This window comes from Tinamus guttatus, unplaced genomic scaffold (genome assembly GCF_059628265.1).
Source record: "Tinamus guttatus ecotype Peru unplaced genomic scaffold, ASM5962826v1 Tinamus_guttatus_pri_ptg000172l, whole genome shotgun sequence".
NCBI lineage: Eukaryota > Metazoa > Chordata > Aves > Tinamiformes > Tinamidae > Tinamus > Tinamus guttatus.
The window spans coordinates 1344782-1365448 of NW_028288706.1; the positions used below are offsets into that span (position 1 = coordinate 1344782).

The 20667-nt window shown below is 61.3% G+C and overlaps 3 protein-coding genes and 1 non-coding gene across 4 annotated transcripts; 2 read left to right on the plus strand and 2 right to left on the minus strand.

Moving 5' to 3' along the window:
• Positions 1-3998: 3998 nt before the first annotated feature.
• MCRIP2 (MAPK regulated corepressor interacting protein 2) lies at positions 3999-8985 on the minus strand. Its single transcript, XM_088523245.1, has 5 exons — positions 8909-8985; positions 8757-8835; positions 5383-5510; positions 4785-4886; positions 3999-4099 (listed from the first exon to the last, which is right to left on the minus strand). Exons 1-5 carry the CDS (start codon positions 8958-8960, stop codon positions 4029-4031), a joined length of 432 nt encoding a protein of 143 aa, XP_088379371.1. The 5' UTR covers positions 8961-8985; the 3' UTR covers positions 3999-4028.
• Positions 8986-11260: 2275 nt separating this feature from the next.
• Positions 11261-11331, plus strand: TRNAG-CCC (transfer RNA glycine (anticodon CCC)). Its single transcript has one exon. It is a non-coding gene; the product is annotated as a tRNA-Gly (tRNA).
• A 114-nt stretch (positions 11332-11445) lies between these two features.
• On the plus strand, positions 11446-14461 carry METTL26 (methyltransferase like 26). The gene is made up of 6 exons (XM_088523011.1): positions 11446-11636; positions 12847-13009; positions 13669-13728; positions 13827-13894; positions 14237-14315; positions 14406-14461. Exons 1-6 carry the CDS (start codon positions 11446-11448, stop codon positions 14451-14453), a joined length of 609 nt encoding a protein of 202 aa, XP_088379137.1. The 3' UTR covers positions 14454-14461.
• A 1068-nt stretch (positions 14462-15529) lies between these two features.
• WFIKKN1 (WAP, follistatin/kazal, immunoglobulin, kunitz and netrin domain containing 1) lies at positions 15530-18809 on the minus strand. The gene is made up of 2 exons (XM_088523010.1): positions 18573-18809; positions 15530-17023 (listed from the first exon to the last, which is right to left on the minus strand). The coding sequence occupies exons 1-2, from the start codon at positions 18807-18809 to the stop codon at positions 15530-15532; spliced, it is 1731 nt and encodes a 576-aa protein (XP_088379136.1).
• Positions 18810-20667: the final 1858 nt, after the last annotated feature.

A 20667-nucleotide genomic window follows, 5' to 3' on the forward strand; every position in this document is an offset into this window, starting at 1 on the left:
TTGTGATTTAACAGAACACTGTTAAATAGCTTAGATCTAAAATGGTAACTGGGTTATTTTGGATGCATTGAGGTTGTCCTCTTAGAAGCACTTCCAGTCTAGATGGAGGGGACACGCAGGAACAGCCTCGGTTTTTCCCCCTCCAGCAGGTTTTCCGTCCGTTCCGTTAGCAGCGCAAGCCAGGCGCGCACTCCGTCTCTCCTTAGCCTCCTGGAAAGATGTGCCCTGCTGCCTACTTGGCCCTCGCCCAGCTCTGCTGCACGTCGCTGCGGGCAGCAGCTGTGAGCGCGGCGAGGAGCAGCCGGCTGCTCCGTGCAGAGGCCGTTGGGCGCAGCGGCGTGGGGGGCTGTCCCAGGGCCGTGCGTGCTGCTCCAGTGCATGCAGGGCTAGCGGCTGCTCTGACCCGCTAGCCGTGAGGGCGGCGGTGTTTGCTGGCGACATGACCTGTGCTTCGGCACAGGCCCCAGGCCCGGCTGAGGCGGGGTGCTCGTGGCAGTGCAGCCAGTAAAAGGTTTGGAGAACCGCTCGGCCTGCGTGGTGCGGCCTGCGCGGTGCCGCCTGCGCGGTGCCCTGCAGCCGTGGCAGCTGCAGGACTGCACAAAGGAGCAGTGACGCTCGGGCTGCCTCCATGTCCTTGTCTGCTCTCCGTGCCCAAGAGGGCTCCGAGCAGCGTGTGCCCCTCACGCCAGGGTCCCGGCCTCCCCCCAGCCCGCTCTCCGCCAGCGCTTTGCCCTCCTGCTGCTGCCTCACAGGGCCCTGGGCCCAGACACAGCACCAGGGCGTGAGGCAGTCGGTCCGTCCAGGCAGAGCCAGAGGTAGCAGGACCGGCTGGAAGTTATTTGGAGCATTTCCCAGTGGTTGAGTTGCTTTTTATTTGTTTTATATATATATATATATATATGTATATGTGTATATATATATATATATATATATATATGTATTATATATGTGTGTGTTGGTTCTCATCTGTCTCTAACTAGTCCCTGTTTCACTTGGGGGCAGTCTCCTCCTGGCTGACTGCCCCAGGATCAATGCAGAGCTATTTGCACTATAATAATACACACAATTGCACACACTAAATCAATTAATAGTACAGGGTGGGGGGGCTGACTCCCTTCTAGTGATTGCAGGCGCAGGGCTTGGGTTTTCTGTTTTGTTCCTGTAACTGAATCATTCCTTCCTGCTCCATTTTTTTTCCCTTACTGCCAATGTTTAAAATGGTTGTGCATCACCTTAGTAAGAATTTCCCTGATGGTAACTGAATGCATTTGTGTTGGTAAGCAGCTGCTTGGTGAATCCAAGCCCCGGATCATGCCCGAGTCCCCTCCTTGGCAGAGCTGTTGTGTGTCTCGTCTGGAACAGGGGTGAGAGGATGTGGGAGGAAATTCAGGGTAGGGGCTAGGGCAGGTATTGCAAAATGCAGATGTGCAGAGCAGACCTGCTGTGGCACAGGTGGCAGCCTTGGGGCCTGGGGCAGGTGGAGGGCGAGCAGGAGCTGCAGCAGAAGGGCTCCAGCAGCCAAGGGCCACGTCCCTCTGCAGGCGCCTGCTGACGGCCAGGCAGGCGGCAGCTCCGAGCACGGGCCGGGGGCTGCACTAAGGCTGCCCTGCTGCAGCCGCCACGCTGGGGCAGCGTCTCCCCTGCTCAGGCCTAAGCAACCTGGAGCGGCAGCTTCTCCGTTCAGCGCCAAGCTCTGCTGACCCTGGCCTCCTGCCGAGGAAGCAGCCGCGGGCGGTGTGTGGTGCTACTCATGCCTGTTTTCATTTAGGGCAAGGTTTCCAAGCTGCAGCAGGCCCAGGGCAAGGCTGAAGCAAGTGCTAAGGGTGACATTTAGATGAGGCATGAGCAGCCCTGGCTGCGCCTGGGTACGAGCATGGAGGCCATTCCTGCCCCGGGCCTGCAAGGTGGGTGCTACCGCTGGAGAGGACAAGCTCTGTCGAGCCCTATGGGGTCCACCTGGTGCCTGGGGCAACTGGTAGCAGAGCCCCCACTGAGACTTCCCAGCCCCTTTGCTGCCTATCCTGACACGAGCTCCTTGAGCAGGGCCAGGGCCAGACCCGCTGCTTGCTGCCCTTGCCACGACACAGGGCAGGCCGGGGCAGTCAGCCCCGCACAGCCGCGGAGCCTCTCGCCACCTCCAGCTGCAGCAGTGCCCACCACGGTGCTGGTTCACAGCCTGCTGGGCGGCTCTGCCCGTGGTTCTGTGCTGGAGGGGGTGACAGGGCTGCAGCTGGAAACACCTCTTGCAGGGAGACATGTGGCTGCTGCAGGGTGTGTGACCCCGGGGTGGGGGGACTCGGGTGCCTCATCTCCCCTGGCACTGTGCACGGGGCTCTGGCAGGGAGAGTTATGCTATGAGAGGAATAAAACAGATTTTTTTCCAACTGATGTTTCCTGGCCTCCTTTGCACACAGCAGGCAGCTCCAGCCCCCATCCCACAAGGTTTCCTTGCCTCAAAGACTTCTGCTGGGCTGAGGTGAGGGCCAAGCCCTGCCTTGATCCTGCCTCCTTAGGGGTGCCCAGGTGGAAGGAGGGGGAGGCCCCGTGACAGGGCTGGATGTCCCTGTAGCAACTGGTGAGGCTGGGAGCAGAACCTGGAGAGACTGCCCATCCCCTTCTCTGCCTGGAGGAGCAGCCCCCAAGCCCTGGGAAGGGGATGGAGGCAACAGGCCCAGGGGTTTGGGGCTTTGCACAACAGCCACAAGGAGGGAGGCAGAGCCCTTGGGTGGCTTCCACCAGAGCATCCGGCAGCACCGAGTTGGCTGTGGCACCCTTGTTCCTGCTCTTCTATCCATGGACATCCTGCAGAGCATCACAGGGGGTGTCCCCAATATCTCCTGCCAGCTGTGGAACCACCCCTTCCACTGCATGGACCTGAGGGGCTCCCACCCTCCCACCCCTCTCTGTCAGCACCCAACTCACCTGGAGTTTCTTACCAGGTACCAGGCCAGGCCTCATTCCACTTCCCCTCATTCCTCCAGCTCCCACTGCCCTGGCAGAGGTGGCAAAGCCACTAGCATCAGTGACTCCCAGAGGGGCTGGTCCTTGGGGCTGGCTTGTCACAGAAAGCAGTGCAACAAGCAGCGCCTCACCTGCCACAGCAGCCAAGCCCCTGCCCCAAGCTCAGAGCTTGTCCCCTCCTCTGCAGCCACCTTCGCTCTCCCTGGCTGTGGCTATGGGAGGTGGAGTGGCAAGTGCACCGCGTCTCCCTTGTGCCCTCGGTGCAGATGGGCCCTGCAGCTCCTAGTGCCGCTCCCCCAACAGCTTCACCGTGCGCCCGGGGGCAGCAGGAGCCCCTGGCTGGGTCAGGACCATGAGGCACAAGCAGCAAGGCTGAGAGAAGGCTGCAACCCCAAGGGAAGCCACAGCAGGAGCCCTGCAGGTGCTTGAGGCTCTTCGTCCCCAGAGCCTGGCCATGCAAGCCAAGCAGGGAAGAAGCCTAGGAGCTTAACCCCCAGGGAATGAGCACCTAACAAAGCTGCCCCGAGAGGGCTGCACGCACAGATCCGTGCGCATGGATCCCTCCTCTGCCCCCCAGCACCCTCCCAGGCTGGCAGGGCCCCTCCAGCTCAGCCCTTTCTTGTCCTCAAATGCTCCCAGGTCAGCGAGCTCCTCTCCAGTGGCAGTTTCAGTGCTTTATTGCCTCGCAGTCCTGGCTACAAAGACCCTCCTGCCTCCTCCCTCAGCTACAGCATGAGGCTGGGAAGGGTCACGCTCCTCCCCTCGTCCCCCCGCCTGGCACGGAGTGTCCATGGGAGCCCGAGGCTGCGGGACCTGCAGCCATCGGCAGACTGGCACTTAAGGCATCCTGGCTTGGGCCACGCGCAGCTCCTCTGCCCCTGCGCGGGGCCCAGGGAGCGGAGGCGCTCGGCCGGGCACGTGGCTCTGGTCCGTCCCCGCTGTCCTCGGTGGGCTGCGAGAGGGGGTCGCTTGATTGTGTTTTTTTTTTAAAAAAAAACAAGTTTCAAAATCTCACCGAATTTGGTTTCTGATCAGACACTTTTCGCTTTCGTGGGTTTCTTTTCCTTCTAGGAGCAGTTTTCAATTTTGGCAAGAAACTGCTGTGCCCACCACTCCTCCAGGTCGATAGGAACAAAGTCTGAAAGAGAAGAGAAGGAGAGAAAGAAAAGAGCATAGCAGAGCAGCCAGAGGAGGGAATGCAGCAAGGGGTGGTCCCAGAGTCACATTCCTTGTCCCCAGGGAAGCAACACCCTGAGGTTTCCTGTTCCCTGTACCCTAACCCAGAACAAGAAGCCTGGCTCATGCCTTACGGGGACCTTCTTTTCACAGACACTGCAGGAGCTCCAAAAGGCTGATTCACTTCAGCTTGGAACATCATTGGCTGCCTGGAGACCCTCTTCCAGCTGCCTTTGGAGAAGCCCATTGTCCACCCAGCCTCTCTGCACTTTGTCTCAGTCCCATTGAGCCCCAAGAACAGGAGACAGGTCCCCAGCAGCAGGACCCAGCATGGGAGGAGCTGGAACAGAGGGTTCCTCTCCAGCACAATGTTGAGTGCTCTTGGCCTCTGGAGAGGACATCTTCCTCAGGAGAGCCATGAGAATCGGACAACCGCATGCTCAGGCTGCCTTGAGAAAGCCCAGCGAATATGCACACTACAGGGCTAGGGCTCCCACCCCGCTCACCCCAAGGTGCCTCAGCACTGCCAGGACACCACAAGCACAGACCCTGCTCAGCAGCTTTGTCTGTGGCCTGGGCTGAGATCAAATCAACTCATTCCATGGATGTACCCTGGAGACCACACACTGGGGCTGCTTTTCACTTACTTTTCAATCCAGGGTTGGGGGTTTTCTCTACGTATTGCACGGGGCCGCACACGTTCTCCCCTCTCTGGCTGCCGTCTAGCTGCTGCTCTACCTGCTGCCAGGCTGGGAAAGGAGAAGGTGCAGCAGGTGAGAGGAAGAGCCCCTGGGGCAGGCAGAGGCCAGCAGAGCTCGAACCACCTCATTTCAGACCACACGCAGCACACCGGGCTGTCCCGGGCTCTGCCTTCCCATCCAAGCATGGAGCAGGGCCCGGAGATCTGTTGTTCTGTCCCCACTTAATTCCGCCGGCTCTCCTTCTTTGGGAGGAGCGCTGCTTGGGTTTGAGTAAGGGAACTTCCCGGCCCCAGAGTTGCACCACGCATGGGAAAAGAGGCTGGAGCCTCCCCCAGGCTGGAGCAGGGGCAACCGAGGACACAAGCCTCAGGTGACCCCATCTCTGCCACCCCAGCCACCGTGATCCCTGGCACAAGGCAGAGCAGAGGTGACAGGGGAAGGGAGTCCCCATGCGGCACTCACCTGGCAGGGACCCCGCACTATCCAGCCCCTCGAGGCACGAGCAGGCGCCCACACCGCCGGCCCTGCACGCAGACGCTCTCACCTTCATAGACAAAGCGGACGTTCTCCTCATGCGCCAGCGTGTAGCTCTCCTCCGAGGCCAAAACATGTTGTGGCAGCACCTGTGGCCTTTTGCCATTCACTCTGTTGAACACAAGTTTCTGCACTGGACTGTTGAGGTAAACAGACAAGAAAGGGGAGAAATGAGAGAAGAGCAACTTTTCCCATCAAGCTCCAGGTGAGGAGCATATTTGGAGAGAGGAAATACCCTTTTAGATGCTGTGGTTCACTAAGTAATTTGCTGCACAGCCTTGGCAAAATCACACTTTTCCTCTAGAGAATGGCTGCCTGCAATGTCAGATGGGCCTGATCTGGTTCAGCAAGAAGGGCCAAATTCAGAGCTTGGCTCTGTCTAGTGCACATATAAGCTCAGATGTACAGTCACCCACCCGCTGTCTGCCCAAAGCTTCACTTGCACAAGGATGCTCCCTGGGGCAAGGGGAACCAGTGAGATGGGAAGGAACGAAGGGCTCTGCTTCCCTAGAGATGTTTCTTGAGGGTGCAAGAACACATTTGTGCCCAGGCAGCCAGGATCAGCCCTGTCCCCCCGCTCAAGGAGAGCTGCTCAATGACAGTGGGCCCAGAGGGTGCCCAACACACTCAAATTTCCCCCGTGGAGATTGTGTCCAGAGTGGATCCTACAGCACTTGAACCAACTCTGATCTACAAACCCCAGTACTGGAAGTAGGCACCTCAAAATGAAGGACTTGGAGCAGGATGCAGCAGGGTGCTCTGCCCTGCACAAACCCAGGCGCTTCAGCTCTTCCCCGCTGTCTGGGCACAGCGCACATCCACAGCGCTCGCACTCCTCACAGGACAAAGTCTAATCGATCTCGGGAGCGGAGCAAGATTAGAGCTAGCCGAGCAGAGGGGACTTCAGACAGACAGTGTGGTGGTCCCAGCAATCCCACCGTAAACCAGCACCTGGGGCGGGGCGGGGGGGAAACCAAGGAACCCTGGAGAAGCAGGACTCCCTGCCACAGGCTGCGCTACAGACAGGAAGGTTAAATAAACACCTTGCCTTAAGGACAGTAAATGTTTTACCAGCCACACCAGTTAATTCTTGAATGATAGGCAAGGTTGGGGGGGATGGAAATGAGGCTTATTCATTTCTCAGAGAGAGGAAATGGGGACAAAGTGGCTAGTTTTCTCTCCTCCCTCATGGCTTCTCCTGGAGGCCTGATCTGTCAGGGCCTGTGGGTTCCCACCAGCTCTGTGCCTGCCGAGAAGACAGCATCATGGAGAAGTGATCCCTGCTCCAGCTCCTGCCCAACACCTCCAATTGTTTCTATTGCAAGTTGGGACAGTGCCCATGGCCCAAACTCCTCTTGTTTATGAAGGACAGAAGATAAGCGATCACCTTCAACACTTCTTGTGGGCCATCATGATGTTTAAGGGAATTAGGATCCATGTGTAGGCAGCAGCCGTGCTGGGAAGCCCTTGCTTGGGCATGTCTTTCCAAGGGGATCTCCAGGAAGGGGGTGGGGATGTGAGCACAGGGATTTCTAGAGAGAAGTTGACCCTTTGTCATTAGAGCCATGAAATGGAAATACATGAGCACAGATGGAGCTGTAGCAGGAGACCAAGGAGACCAGCCCTGGAGCTGGGTGAACATGTCCCAGAGTCGTTGGAGCCACCCCAAGGAAGGGCTGCGATAAGTCACTGATAAAGATCCTGATCAAAGACACTGCCTGCGAGACAGCGCTCAGACAACAAAGGCCCCCGAGGTACTTAAGAGGCTGAATACAACACCCATCACAGCTTGAAAGCCGAGGAATAAACCCCACAGCCGGTGGGGCTGCAAACTCAGCTCCTAAAGGGGTTACAGACATGTCAGGGCAGGGAGCCGCAGGTCCCAGGACCGGGTCTCTGGCCACTAGGAGCGACCCCAACCCGCCGTGGCCCGGCCAGGCCTGCCCCGCTCCCCGCTCCGAGCCTCCAGGGCATCACTGGGGTGCGAGGGCACCCCGGAGGGGGCGTTCGGCCTTGCCTAGGGAAGCCACCTTTGCGCAACCAGCCCAACTCCCTCCCCCTGAACTTTTGCATCAGTTGCACAACTTGAGACCGATCTGGCACCCGCAGCAAGTTCTCACAGGTTCTAGGGGGGAAAAAGGGAGCTCAATAGGTGAGCGAGAGCCATGCAAGCTACAGCCCAGTGGAAAGGAGCCCAGTGGGAGCCTGCAGGTCACCAGGGAGCCCTTGCAGGGCAAACAGCATCAAGGCAAAGCCACAGTAGCCCAGGCTTCACCAACTCCTCCGGTGGCAACACTCCCCCATGATGAGACTGGAAACTGCAGGCAGATCCTTCGACCCGCGAACTCTCCCGCACCCCTTCACGCTGTGAGAGGGGAATCCCAGCCAGCGGGCACTTTCTGATCGATTTGGCAGGGCTCGGGGCAGCACGTGAGCCCTCGTGGATGGCGTGAAGGCAAGACAGCAGCTCCCCTGGAGAGCCTCCATGCCAGCTCTGGCCCATCCAAGTCAGCGTCAGCCAGCAGCGGAGCGGAACAGGTAAAGGAAAGCACCACCCTGGGCGCTGGGGCCACACAAGCGCACGGTGGCAGCGGCGAGTGAGGGGCAAGGAGACCAGTGCAGCTAGAGCTTGCTGCTGAGCTGTCCTACCCAGCAGCGCTGGGAGCGCCCAAGGGATCCCAACAGCAGCACTGGCAGCTACAGGGCAAGCGCCAGGGGCTTGGGACAGAGCGGGTGGCCGCCCCTGCAGGGTCTATGGCGGGGGAAGGGGGCGTCCCGCTGTCATGGGGACAGCGGATGCAGTTCAAGCCCCCTCCCCAGGAGGCCACCTCACCCCCCATCCCTGGGCCAGCACAAGGGAAACACCCAAGCCCCCCATGTGCCACCTCCATCCCCCAGGGACAGCATGTGTAGGGGAGCCGCCTCAGCCCCCAGGACCGCATGGGGCCACCTCAGCTGCTCATAGAGGGCACACGCCGGGGGTCCACCCCAGTGTGCCCTACACCCCCTCAGCCCCCAGGACAGCCCAGGTGACCCAGCAAGTGCCCCCCAGGTGCCCCCTCCGCCCCTCAGGAAGGAGGCAGAGGGGGTCCCACCTCAGCCCCCAGGGAGGGCACATGGCGGGTCCCACCTCAGCCCCACGCGGCCTCCCGGGGCGCCCCGCGCGGACAGCAGTGACGGGGCCGGGCCGCGCCGCGGGGGGGCCCGCAGCGGCTTCGCTCGCCGCCTCCTCCCCGCTCAGCGCCGGGGCCCGCGCGCCGCCCGCCGGGGCCACGCGGCGGGGACGGCGCCGTCACCTTCCGCCAAGGTCACGGCGGCGGCCGCGCCGCTGCCCGCGCCGCGCGGGGCCGAGCCCCGCGGGGCCCCCCGCGCCGCGGCGCTCACCTGGGCAGCGGCCAGGGCCCGGGCTGGCGGCGGCCGCGCAGCTCGCCCAGTTTGCTCTCCACCTGCTGCTGCGAGGGACCTGCGGGCAGGCGGGCGGCCGTGAGGCGGGGCGGGCCGCGCCGGGACCCCCGCCGGCGGGGCCCCCCCGCTACCTGTGCGGCGCTGCGTGGCCAGCTTGCTGGGCCCGCGCGTGAGCGTGTACATGGCGCGGCGGCGGCGGCAGCGGGCGGGGCGGCCCCGCCGCCCGGGCGCTTTAACGGGCCGGGCCCGCGCGCCGCGTGCGCGACACGCCCCCCCCGCCCCTCCCCCGCTTAAAGGGCCGCGGGACGCGCGGCCGGGACGAGCGCGGGGACGCGGGGGACACGGGGGACACGGGGTGACACGGGCGGCGCTGCACACCGACGGGACATGCACGGGGTGTGGGGGACGGGGCGCAGGTACCCGTGGGTGTGTAGGGGTCGGGGGTGACGCAGGGCTCCAGCACATGCAGGTGTCTAAGGGACAGTGTATGGGAGACGCACACCTGGGAGCCTGAGGACCCAGGAGGGACATGGAGATGCACGGGAGAGGCCAGAGGCACCGTAGGGCACGTGGGAAACGGTGGGGGGCAGAGGAGTCTTGCATGGGACATGCTGGAACCCGCACCCCCCACCTTCACCAACCATGTAGGAGATGCACGTGGCACGTCAGGGACACCCGTGGGACACAGGACCAAGAGGGACCTGCGCAGGCGCTGGAGCACTGGCACGGGCTGCCTCCAGAGCTGCTGGGGTCTCCGTCTCCAGACGAGATCCCAAGCAAGCTGCTGGAGGGGCCCCAGCCGGCACGAGATGCTTGGACTTGGCTGAAGTCTCCTCATGAAACCTGCTGCCGGGAGGGTCCCCAGGGTTCAGCCCACCAGCTCCTGCCCAGCCGTGGAGACGAAGCCCAGACTGCTCCTGCTTAGCACTCCCAGCCGTGTGGCCACGTCCTCTGCAGGAACGAGCTGGTCTGGTGTCCCAGTGCCTCATCGATGCCGGGAGAAATAACCCACCCACATGTGGCTGCAGAGCAAGGTCAAGGACTCGAGGCCTTGGCACTGATCCTGACCTGGGCTGTGACTGAAACCTTTGGAAAGGCTGTTGAGTTTTAGGCTTTTGAGCTTTGGAAAAAGTTGATGTGAGTGGGAGGTTGGAAGGCAGAGGTGCTCCTTGGGAGGCTGAGCCTGTATGTTTTCCACCTGGAAATTATTTCGCAGTCAGAGGAAGGACCAGGGGGCTTCGGGCTGATCAAGCCCAGTCACTGTGGGGTTCAAGGCTCCCCTTTTCTGTGAGACCTTCCATACAGCTGTGGAGAGGGCCATGGCAGTGCCTGGAGGTGATCCTGTGAACACGAGGCACCGCATGCCGCTGTATAGACCAAAACAGTCCGAGTGGGACTTTGCTGCCTCCTGGGACAGCCCTTCTGGCACGTGAGAGCTGCCAGCCTTGGGCAGACGCAGCCCAAGGGTGAGAAGGATCTGCTCCAGCAGAGCAGAAAACATGAAGAAACACACCACGAAGCGAAAGGGCACTCCCCTCTGTTCTTAGGAGGCAGGTTCAACACTCATTTTCCCTTTCCCGGTGGTGGAGAAGGGATGAAGATGCAGAAAGTTCAAGTGATTTGCCCAAGACTGTGCAAAGTCTCCGTGGCAGAACAGGACCTCGTCCACCTGGGGCTGCGGCTCTGCTCGCTGCTGGAGGCTGCCGGGACGCCTCTCTCCGGCTCCTCCGTTGCTGGAGCCACGGAGCCCGTGTCTCCGCACAGCAGCTGGCCTTTCACAGGCTCAGGCGCGATTTGGCTCGCGCTCGGTGAGGTTCCCCGCGTTGAGAAGGTGCTTAGTCACTGCCCTTTGGTCGGGAATGGTCTGTGCTGGGGGTGACCTTGAGAAGCGCCGCTCCAGCGGCCAGGCTGCTGCAGAGGCGCAGCCTCGCCGGACCGGGAGGGAGGGTTTTCCAGGGAAAACGGTGTGCCCTGGGTTTTCCTGTGCTCACGGCCACCCCCAGCCCCTGCGGGATGAACTCCTGTGGGATCAACCCGCACAGGCCAAGGGACCCCGTGCTGCCACCAGCCGCTTGGCCTGGCTTTCCCGCCTGGAAGGAGGCCGGTTTGGCGGGGTATCTGCGCACATGCGGGGGCGGTCCCAGCACAGGGCCTCCCCCCAGGACACTCAGCAGCATCTCGGGGCTGGAGGGCAGCGCACACCCGCTACCCGCAGAGCAGCCCTTGCAGAGGGGTGCAAGGGCCATGCCAGGCAGGCGCGAGGAGCGCCAGCCAGCATCAGCTGTGTCTCCTGCAGCCGGGCCCTGCTTGATGAGCAACTCCCGCTCCACGGCCAGAGCTTCCTCATCCTTTAACGACCTTCCTTAGGAATTATCAGGCAACTTATTCAGGGCGCACGAAGGGGGAGTCCAAACAGAGCGCCAGAGCAGCCACAGGGGCAGGCCGAGCCGCCATGGGGCACAGCGCAGCACACTAACCCAGCGGCGCCGCTGGTGTAGTGGTATCATGCAAGATTCCCATTCTTGCGACCCGGGTTCGATTCCCGGGCGGCGCAGTTCAATTTTCCCTTTTTTTTTTCCCTCCCCGCGCGGGCTGCTGGGGCGCGACGGAAGCTGTAGTCTCGCGGCCACGGCGGGACTACAGCTCCCGTCGCGCCCCCGCGGAGGCCATGCTGCGACCGGCGGCGGCGGAGCGCAACAAGGGCCCCATCCTGGAGGTGCTGCGCGGGCTCGCGCCGCCCGGCGCCGCGCGCGTGCTCGAGGTGGCGGCGGGCGCGGGGCTGCACGCGGCGCACTGTGCGCGCGCCCTGCCCCGCGCGCGCTGGCTGCCCTCCGACGTGGAGCCGGGCGCCCTGCGTAGGTGAGAGGCCCGCGGGCAGCCCGGAGGGGCTTCCTGGCCACGGGGTTGCGCTCCCTCGTGTCGCCGCGCAGCCGCAAGACAGCCCGCGAACGGGCAGGACCTTGCCGATCCTTGGGGAATCCTTGGAGATCCTCGCAGACTTGCAAGAACCTTGCAGATTCTTGTAGAACCTGCAGGCCTTGGAGATCCCTGTAGGGCCTTGGAGAACCTTGCAGACCTTGGGGATCCCTGTAGGACCTTGGAGATCCCTGCAGACCTTGGGGATCCCTTGGAGATCCTTGGAGAACCTTGAAGATCCCTGCGGATTTTTGTAGATCCCTGGAGATCCTTGCAGACCTGCTAGGCCTTACAGATCCTTGGAGAACACTGGAGATCCCCAGATGCCTTTTTTCTCTTCAGTGTCTGAACATCTAGTGTGTCTCCGTCTTGGTGCCATGTGGGACATGGTAAGCTGTCCTCGTAGGAGAGCTTGAATCCCATCCCCAGCAGCAATGGGGGTCTCCCTTTTAAGGGGGTCTTGCATCAAACCCCCATGGGGTGAAGCTGGGGTGAAGCACAGCAAGCTGAGGACCCTTCTCTGGCCATGTGGAAGGTGATTCGGGAGTGCTTGCAGTGCCAGGGAGCCTCCTGTCCTCCCAGAAGGCTCAACAGGGCCCCTCCAGCTCCAAAGTAGGGGGCTTTAGGGTTGTTTTTAGAGCTGCTTTTCTCTGGGGTTTCAACAGTTATGTGCTCGTAATAAGTTTTGGAGAAGGACTTTCTCCATGAGGCTTTGGAAGGTCAACCCTGATAGCACCTGTGTTTGGGAGCGGGGCAGTGCTCGGTGCTGCACAAATGGCTGGAGCCAGTATGCCTGAAGCAGCCCTTCTGGGAACTGTGTTTCCCAAAACAGCTCTCCTCTTTTAAATTTGTTTGACTTCCCCTCAATTTCCCCCTCAATAATCCCTAAACCGTCAGGCCTCTTGCAAGGCAAAGATCTCAAACATCCGAGTTTCCTTGTGGTTATATGAAATACATTAAGCAGAGGCCCAAGCTAATGTCACTGCAAGGAGCTGCGCTGCAAGCTCAGCCCTTCTCTTAGATGCCTGAGGTGCCATCAGGGAGGAGCTGCTGGCAGGTGCATTTTGGGTTTCCCTGCGGTTACCAGCGTGACAGGGACTCGGCTGGGCTGGCAGTGCCTGGCCTTGGGCTTACGCTTGGCTTTTGCCCACAGCATTGCTGCCTTCAGAGAGGCCACGCAGCTGCCCAACTTGCTGCCGCCCATCTACCTGGATGCCTCGCAGAGCTGGGAGACGTGGGGTGGCATCCAGCCCGGCACTCTGGACATCGTCGTCAACATCAACATGATGCACATCTCGGAGATAGAGTGCACAGAGGTGAGCGGAGCCCCAGGCCTGCCCAACGTCTCACTGCCTTGCTGGCCCCACCGAGCTGTGGCTAATGCCCAGTTGCCCCTCGGAGCCCTTCCAGAGGGGGTTTCAGGCCAGCCTGTCTGGAGGGGCTCTGGTGCTTCCCTGTGCCTGGGCTGCACGCCGAGGGAGGACTTGGGGTGATAGCTGCGGTGATCTGGGCTGCCAACTCAAAATCTCGTGTTCCTCTGCAGAGTTTCTGTCCTCTTTGGTGTACATGAGTCCCTGGCTGGGCTGATGAGGGAAACTGAGGCAGGAAGACCGGTGTGACCTCTCTGTGGTCTTGCTTCCCTGCCACAGGCCTTACCTCAAACCTGTGCAAATCCCTAGGCCATGGTGAGTGGTGAGCTCTTGGGCTGGTTCCCCCTGAGCTCTGCCTCGATTTGATCCAGAGCTGAGAGCTGATGGTGATGGGGAGAAGCTCCAGTGCCACAATGACCTGTGGACCAGGCTGGACGTGGCTGATGGTCTCAGGGTTCATTGAAGAGACGGATCCACTTTCATCCTCCACTCAGCTTCTTGAGAAGCCCCTGCGCGCCGGTCTGCATTCCCCAGGGCTGAGGAGAGGGTCCTTGGTGGGATGTCTCTGTCTCTCTGACCTAGCTTGTGCTTCTCTCTTTCCCCAGGGCCTCTTCAAGGGAGCAGGGGTGTTGCTGAAGCCCGGGGGTGTGTTGTTCACCTATGGTGTAAGTGCCAGTCCTGCCGGTGGCTTGATGCAGCTCAACAGAGCCCTCTTGCTAGCTGTGCTGAGGGCTAGGCCGCCTCTGTCTTTGTGTCTCCTCAGCCGTATGCCATCGGTGGGCGGATCAGTCCCCAGAGCAACATCGACTTCGACTGCAGCCTGAGGCAGAGGTAGGAGCGGAGCAAGGCCTTGCATGGCAGTGGTGGGTCCAACGGTCTGACCTGGGGCCTGCAGCAGGCATGCCTGGCCCAGGCTGCCCATGCCACCGTTGCGTGCCGCTGTGGGCGCAGAAGCACCCTGTCCCTTGCCCTTGGTGCTCACTCTCAGAGAGCAACCAAATAGGTTCTTCCAAGGAAAGGCCTAAACTGGGCGCTCCACCACATCTCGGGGGCCTTGATGGCCCCCACCATGACTGAGAGGGCTGCTTCAGAGAGAGTCTGGGGACGAGCTGTGCACTCTGGCAAGATGTTCTGTCTGTTTGTCTGCCTGACACATGGCTCTTTTCTTGGCAGGAATCCGGCCTGGGGCCTTCGGGACACAGATCTTCTGCAGCAGCTGGCTGAAGCCAATGGAATGTGTCTGGAGAGGATGGTGAGTGCCCCTGGGCACTGCGGGGTGGTGGGGACAGTATTTCTCTTAGTGTGGTCCCCAACAACCTGACCTTGGCCTTTGTGCTTGCAGGTGGACATGCCTGCTAACAACAAGTGTCTTATCTTCCGCAAGCAGTAATGTGCCGACCCTCTGTGTTCTGCTTCCCTGTGGCTGTAACATCCCACGATCTGCATGGAAGCTTTTGTACCCCTGTGCCACCCTCCTGGCAGGCCATTCCTGCATCTCCATCTTTGATGTCTTCAAACCACCCACACTGTTGTTCTGGCACCAGGCTGGGGCTTCCCTGGCAGCCAGGAGCTGGACCGTAGCAGCAAAGGAACAGTGCTACAGCCACCCTGGGACCAGGCTGGATCCTTTTGGGGTCCATATCCTGTTTCTCCCTGCAGAGCAGACCGGCTCTGGCAGGGGTGAAGGGCTCTGCCAAACAGCTTGTGGGCAGGGTAGGGCTTTCCATGGGGGCTTTAGGTGTGCGTGGGGCTGGTGCAAGGGGAACCTCTGTTTTGGTGCCTCAGCTTCCCTTGATGTACTGCAGTGAGAAGTCATGTGTGTGGGAAAAGTGCTTTGCCAGAGGTGTCGGGAATCTCATCCCTTTTCTAACACCATGGAGTTTGCCAGTTTGTCCAGCTGCAGACCAGCTTCTCCAGGCCTGACTGGGTAAACAGCCCCCCTCCACCAGGAGCCCATTAGGAGAAGGCCGTCTTCCACCATCTCCCCTTTTCCCAGCACTGAGGTCTGGGGGGCCCTTCAGCACCCTTGCCCGAAACCCCTGCACCCAGAGCATTGCGTGGCCATGCTACAGCATGGAAGGAGGAGGAAAGCTTGCTCCAGGAGAGCCTGGGTTACAGTACACTGGCCTCGGGGGTTTTGGTGCTGTGGGGTTGGGGTGTTGGAAGGCCTTCCGCCCCTCTTACCCAGTCTTTTATTGGTAGTGCCTGGGCTGGAAGGGTACACAGGGAGGGCATGCGGATGGATAAATTACAAGGGAGATGGGCTGGCCCAGAGCTCAGCACAGGAGAGGGAGTTACAAAATGATAATAATTACTAAATAAAAACACTGTTCTGCGGGATCTGCTGGACTGCTGCTTCACCCCTCTTGAGGTCAGTCTGTGGTGCTGCATGTGGCTGTCCAGAGAGGCTGCCTGGGGCGACACCTGCCCTCATGCCTGTGTGTCCATGCTGCCCCCTGCCTTGCCCTAGTCCTGGAACCTGTTCAGGAGGTCACAGGTTTTCTTCTCGATCAACTCGTAGATTTTTTTCACGCGTTTGTCATTGGCTGCTCGGACATAGCTGCTGGGGTCCAGCATGGCCATACCATCATGCACCTCGCCCATGATGATGAGAGGACCGTCTTCTGTGGTCATGTTGGGGCAAGGGCAGTTCCAGTCCATGTCGGTCAAGGTCACTTCCAGGTACTTGATGTTGAAGAACTTGAGGCCCATTTTCTCGTCCTTGAGGACATCTTCGAGGGCAAAGCGGGCAATGCCAGAGTCCTGGTCCTCGATGATCTCCATGAGACGTCCTACGATGGCAAAGTCACTGCGGCACAAACTCAGCACCATCTTGTTCTTCAGGCGGCAGGTCTTGCACTGCAGGTTCTTGGGGAAGGGGCAGACATCCTCACAGGTCTCCTTGCTGTCAAAGTTGTTGTTGTTGCCTTCGCAGCCGCCATAGACAAAGGAGTGGCACTGCTTCATGAGGTGGTTGTAGGCCCAGCGGGCCTCCCAGTTCTTGCAGGGGCCTTGCACCATGGGCAAGAGGCAGGTGTGGACAGCGTTGCTCACACAGGCCGAGCGGCACTCCTCATATGTCTCAAAATGGTTCCGGTTGGCCCCGCAGCCGCCGTAGCGGAAGGTGAGGCAGGAGCCTTTCTTGGCGTCGAAATGCCAGCGTACCTCATGGGCTTCGCAGTCCCGCTTGTCGGGCTCCTTGAGGCACTCGGTGTTGGGGAAGGGCTGGGTGCTGCCCTGCCGCGGCTCCCCGCCGCTGGCCTCCCGCTTGATGACAGAGAGGGGGAAGTCAGCCCGGAGAAGCCCAGCAGAGTTCCTTGCGGTGCAGGTGTAGATACCAGAGTCCTCATACTGGGCATTGTAGATGACCAGCTGCCCGATGTTGGTGATGACCACATTCCCGTACATCTGATCCGGCCTCATGATGAAGTTCTCCTCGTGGTCGCTCTGCTTCTCCCACGTGATGTCGGGCCGGGGCCGCCCGCTGACGTCGCAGTGGAAGCTCACCGTGCCGCCCACGTAGACGGACTGGTGGAAGGGGTTGTTGTAGAGGGCGGGGGGAATGGGCACCTCGGGGCCGGCCCCTGGCGTGGGGCGAGCCGTGGTCTCCTGGGGCACGGGGCTGGTATTGGGCCAGGTGAAAATGTACTTGCACGGCACCATGGTGAGGCTGATTCCCCTGATGCAGGCCTCGGCGTCCATGTAGCACTTGTTGTAGTAGGTGAGGCCGTCCGAGGCGCAGGTGAAGTTGGGCTCCTTCTCACACCGGTCCTTGCACTTGCAGATGGGCTGTCCGTCCCAGATGTCGCAGTCAGAGCCCTGCTGGGTGCACACGAAGCTTTCACACGAGGCTTCCTGAGCTAGCTCCAGCGGCGAGAGGCTGCCATCGGCGAAGCGAGCGGCCACGCAGCTCCGCAGCCCGCACACGTTGGTGCAGCACTTCTCAAAGCCCTCGCAGTCCTGGGGTGGGGAGAGAAGGACACACGCTAGCAGAGTTGCAGCTGCTGCACAGCACCAGTGCTGTCTGCTTCTGCGCTGGCAGCAGTATCGGGGCGCTCAACTTGCAGCTTCGCTGCAGCTTTAGGACAGGAAGGGCTGCACAGGCTGCAGTGGCTGATTTTGCCCCAGGTTAAGAGTTCTGCCCATTTCGGCAGGGAGACACCCCCCACCCCAGCTTTCTGCATTTCCTAAGGTCCCCACAATGTCCAGCCGGAAGGGAGAAGTGCTGCTTCTCCACTCCACTACCGTGGCTCTCGGCACAAACATGGTCTTCTCTTTTATGCCCCCTTTCCCGCACGTTGCTGGCCTGGCTTAGCTCTAGCTCCGAGTTGGACCTTCCAAGAGAGGCTGTGCTCTCCCCACACTGAGCTTGGCCATTGCCCCCTCCGGCACAGTTAAGAGTAAGGTGCAAGAGCCCGACAAGGATGTCCCATTGGACTTGTATACTTGCCTGCGTACAGCGCAAGCACAGCCAAGGCCAGAGCGCTGCACACGCGAATGCCGCGGGGAGGCCTTGGAGTCAGGCCAGGCGGCACGGCCAGCGCCGGCTGCACTTCACGGTGCGTACGCTGCCCTTCAGGATGAGCTTGGCTGGGGGAGCCCGCATGCTCCACGCTGCCTGAGGGCACACGGGGCTTGTTGCAGAGATGAAGGGCCTAGGAGGAACTTCCCAGCTTTAATGGGAGCTATCAGGCCTTGGAGATGGCCCCCCTCCTTCCCTGCCTGTGGCTGTGGGTGGCCCAGAGCCCGGGCTCTCTCTAGACGGATGGCCTGGCCCACTGGGTGCCTCTGGGCTGGTCTTAGGGCTCCTGCCTGTGGGGAAAAAGTGGCTGTGGGGATGGTCTGAGTGAGGGGGTCCCTGTTCCAGCACATTCCTTGGTCCTAGGGAGCCGAGGACCCTTCCATGGGGAGGCCTGGGCAGCTGGGTGGGAGTACCCTGGGGGCTGCACAAATGGGGTGTCCTGGCCACGGGGAGCCTTTCCCAGGGCTTTGCCCTCCCAAGGGGTGTGTGGAGGGGAGGGAACGGTAATTTCTTTGCCTGCTGCAGGCTTGGACTGCAAGCAGCCCTGGGGCCCGGCTCGTGCACCCCAAGAGCACCGGCAAAGGAGGAAAGCCCACGAATGAAGTTGCCTGGGGTATTAGAGCCCCCTCTCCATCCCTTTGGCCTTCCCCACCTTCCTGCCTATCCCAGCCCCATCCTGGGGCTGAGCACTTGGTCCTGCAGGACTAAGGCGGGACAAGCTCACAGTGAGGGTTCGTGCTGCCCTCAGTGTGCTCAAGCTCGCTTGTGCAGCGGGCAAGCCTTGGGCTTCCCTGCAAGCCTCAGCTGCCCCATTGCCTTTTTTTTTTGGTTGTTAAACAGTGCTCATTTTGGGGGCAGGATTGGGGTATTGGGGAGAACTGGGCATTCCTGTGTGCCCCATTGCTCGCAGCCAGGCACATCCCCCCAGGGCAGCAGCACTCAGCGCTGCAAGCAGCTCCCCGCTCCTGGTCGCGGCGCCCCGCTCACCTGGTCTGCCTGGCACTCTCGCTCGCAGGTGCTCTGCGCGTCCACCCACAGGTTGGGGTTGAGCTGGTTGGGGCACACGCCGAGGTGCCGCACGCGGAGCGGCTGCAGGCTCAGCCCGCCGGCCGCCGCCGCCAGCCAGGGCAGGAGGAGCACGGCGCGCATGAGGGCTGCTCTGCCGAGCTGCGGCCTGACCGCCTGCTCTCTCGATCTGGGGCCGCTGATGCTCCTGCAAGACATCTGGCTGCCCCGGTGCCCTGTGGCACTGGCTGTCTGCTCCCCGCTTGTCTGAGCCTTGCCTGGCTCCGGGAGCTCGCCGAGCAACTCACATGCGGGTTGGAGGCGGGGAAGGGGGGGGGAAAAAGAGAAGCCAGGTGTGGGGACAAAGAGGAAGAGGAGGAGGAGGAGATGAGGTCCAAAGCTCTGCGAGCTAGCGCCTCCGGCACGCGCTGGAGCTCCAGAGCTGATGCCCGGCGCCTCCATCCATTGCTGATGCTGAGTGTGGCCGGCAGAGACTCTCAGTGCGCTCGCAATGCCATCGCGGAGCGGGGCTGTCCTCGGCGAGCTCCCCAGGCGCGCGCCTCCAGGTTGGTGGGTGATGCGAGTGGCTCATCCACCCACCAAAGTCCCACCAGGTGCTTGTGCAAGGAGTCAGCCTATCCAAAGCCCTCCCGAAACTTCCCGTCAGCAGCGAGCTCGGGCCAGCAGCGCAAGGAGGGGACGAGGGTGCTGGGTGCCCGGCGCGGCGCTCCTGAGCACACAGGCGCTCCTGGGCTCGCACGCGCCCCGCGGAGCGAGCCGGCAGCGGCACCGGGCCCGGCTGGTGCGCGTCTGGGGCAGGGGGTTGGAAGAGGAGGACTGGGAAGGTTGTAATCTGAATCCCCTCCCTTCTCACTGATGTTTCTGGGTATTTGGAATGGAAAAGGCGCTGACCTCAGCCTCTAACCCTGTCTGAGCTGATTGCCTGGGCAAACACAGGGGGAAGATCAAAGGCAGAATGCAGAAAGTCTCCAAAGAGAGAGAGAGAGAAAGGAGGCGGGGGGGGGGGGGTGGGGGGGTGGAGGGAATGCCCAGCCCATGGAGCCAAATTCCTGCAGGATGAGAAAACAGCCAGAACCTCTTGTCCCCTTGGAGCAGGCTTGGCTGACCGGGCCTGGGGTGCTGAGACACGCTTGGCCCTTGTGCCGCCCAGCGCAGCGGCTTTGGGTGGGCTTCCGCGGGCCGTGGGAGCTGCGTGTCGGGCGGGCGCACTAGGAGGCCGAGCGTGGCCAGCACCTCTCTGCAACCCACCGCAGCTCAGCCAGGCGCCCGCCACTGTCCATGGGCTTCTCCGCAAGAAGGTGGCAGCACCCGTGGGAGGGTCCTGCCGCAGCCTTGCACTGGCACCCAGACCACCCGCAAGCCGCAGCTTTACAGCCTGCTTCTTGGAGCTCATGGCTGGGGAGCGTCTGGTGAGCAGCGCCTGGCCGTGCCGGGCCCAAGCGTTGCCGGGGCCCAGGCTGCAGCCGCCTCCTGGCCTGGTGGCGTCCCCCCTGGAGCCAGTCCTAAGCTGGCAGGAGCCGCCTGTGCTCCCTGGGCAGCCTTTCCTAATCCCCACTGGAGACTGACCTGCAGCAGGGTTTTTTTTTTTTTTTTTTTTTTTTTTTTTAACTGCACTTCCCAGCAGCCTGGAGAGCGTTAACTCTTCCAGCACTGGTGTGACCCAAGTGGCTTCGGCCATGTATTGGCCAAAATGGGGGGCTTTGTATTTCTAGGGAAACATCAAACCGTTCCCAAAAGAGCTGCGTTGTTTGGGGCAAAGCCAGCTGCACAACCCCAGCAATTTCCCAGCGTGTCTCAGAGGGCAGTGAGCCTGGTGGGCATCTCGGTGCCTTCAGGCCAAGGGTGGCAGGTTGGCAGCAGCAGGAGCCAGGGAAGCCTTTTCTGGCCCTTGCTGCAGCCCACTCCTCGCTGCCAGGGCTGGGCACGTGCTGCTGAGCCGCTCTAGCTGCTCGTGCCCCGGCTGTGACACGTGGGCGCAGCCGGGGAAGCCCCGCTCCGCCCTGGCCAGGTGCTTTCGGCGGGGGAGTCCTGGCACCGTCCCCCGCACCTGCCGCGT

What these genes read in the sequence shown, in the direction of transcription:
- MCRIP2 (XM_088523245.1), bottom strand. Translation starts at nt 8,960, where the DNA reads ATGTACACGCTCACGCGCGGGCCCAGCAAGCTGGCCACGCAGCGCCGC. An exon ending in GGCCACGCAGCGCCGCACAG is followed by an intron (nt 8,836 to 8,908) that starts GTAGCGGGGGGG and finishes GCCTGCCCGCAG; the next exon opens with GTCCCTCGCAGCAGCAGGTG. An exon ending in CCCCAACCCTGGATTGAAAA is followed by an intron (nt 4,100 to 4,784) that starts GTAAGTGAAAAG and finishes CTTCTCTTTCAG; the next exon opens with ACTTTGTTCCTATCGACCTG.
- METTL26 (XM_088523011.1), top strand. Translation starts at nt 11,446, where the DNA reads ATGCTGCGACCGGCGGCGGCGGAGCGCAACAAGGGCCCCATCCTGGAG. An exon ending in CGGAGATAGAGTGCACAGAG is followed by an intron (nt 13,010 to 13,668) that starts GTGAGCGGAGCC and finishes CTCTTTCCCCAG; the next exon opens with GGCCTCTTCAAGGGAGCAGG. An exon ending in GACTGCAGCCTGAGGCAGAG is followed by an intron (nt 13,895 to 14,236) that starts GTAGGAGCGGAG and finishes TTTTCTTGGCAG; the next exon opens with GAATCCGGCCTGGGGCCTTC.
- WFIKKN1 (XM_088523010.1), bottom strand. Translation starts at nt 18,809, where the DNA reads ATGTCTTGCAGGAGCATCAGCGGCCCCAGATCGAGAGAGCAGGCGGTC. An exon ending in GAGAGTGCCAGGCAGACCAG is followed by an intron (nt 17,024 to 18,572) that starts GTGAGCGGGGCG and finishes TCCCCACCCCAG; the next exon opens with GACTGCGAGGGCTTTGAGAA.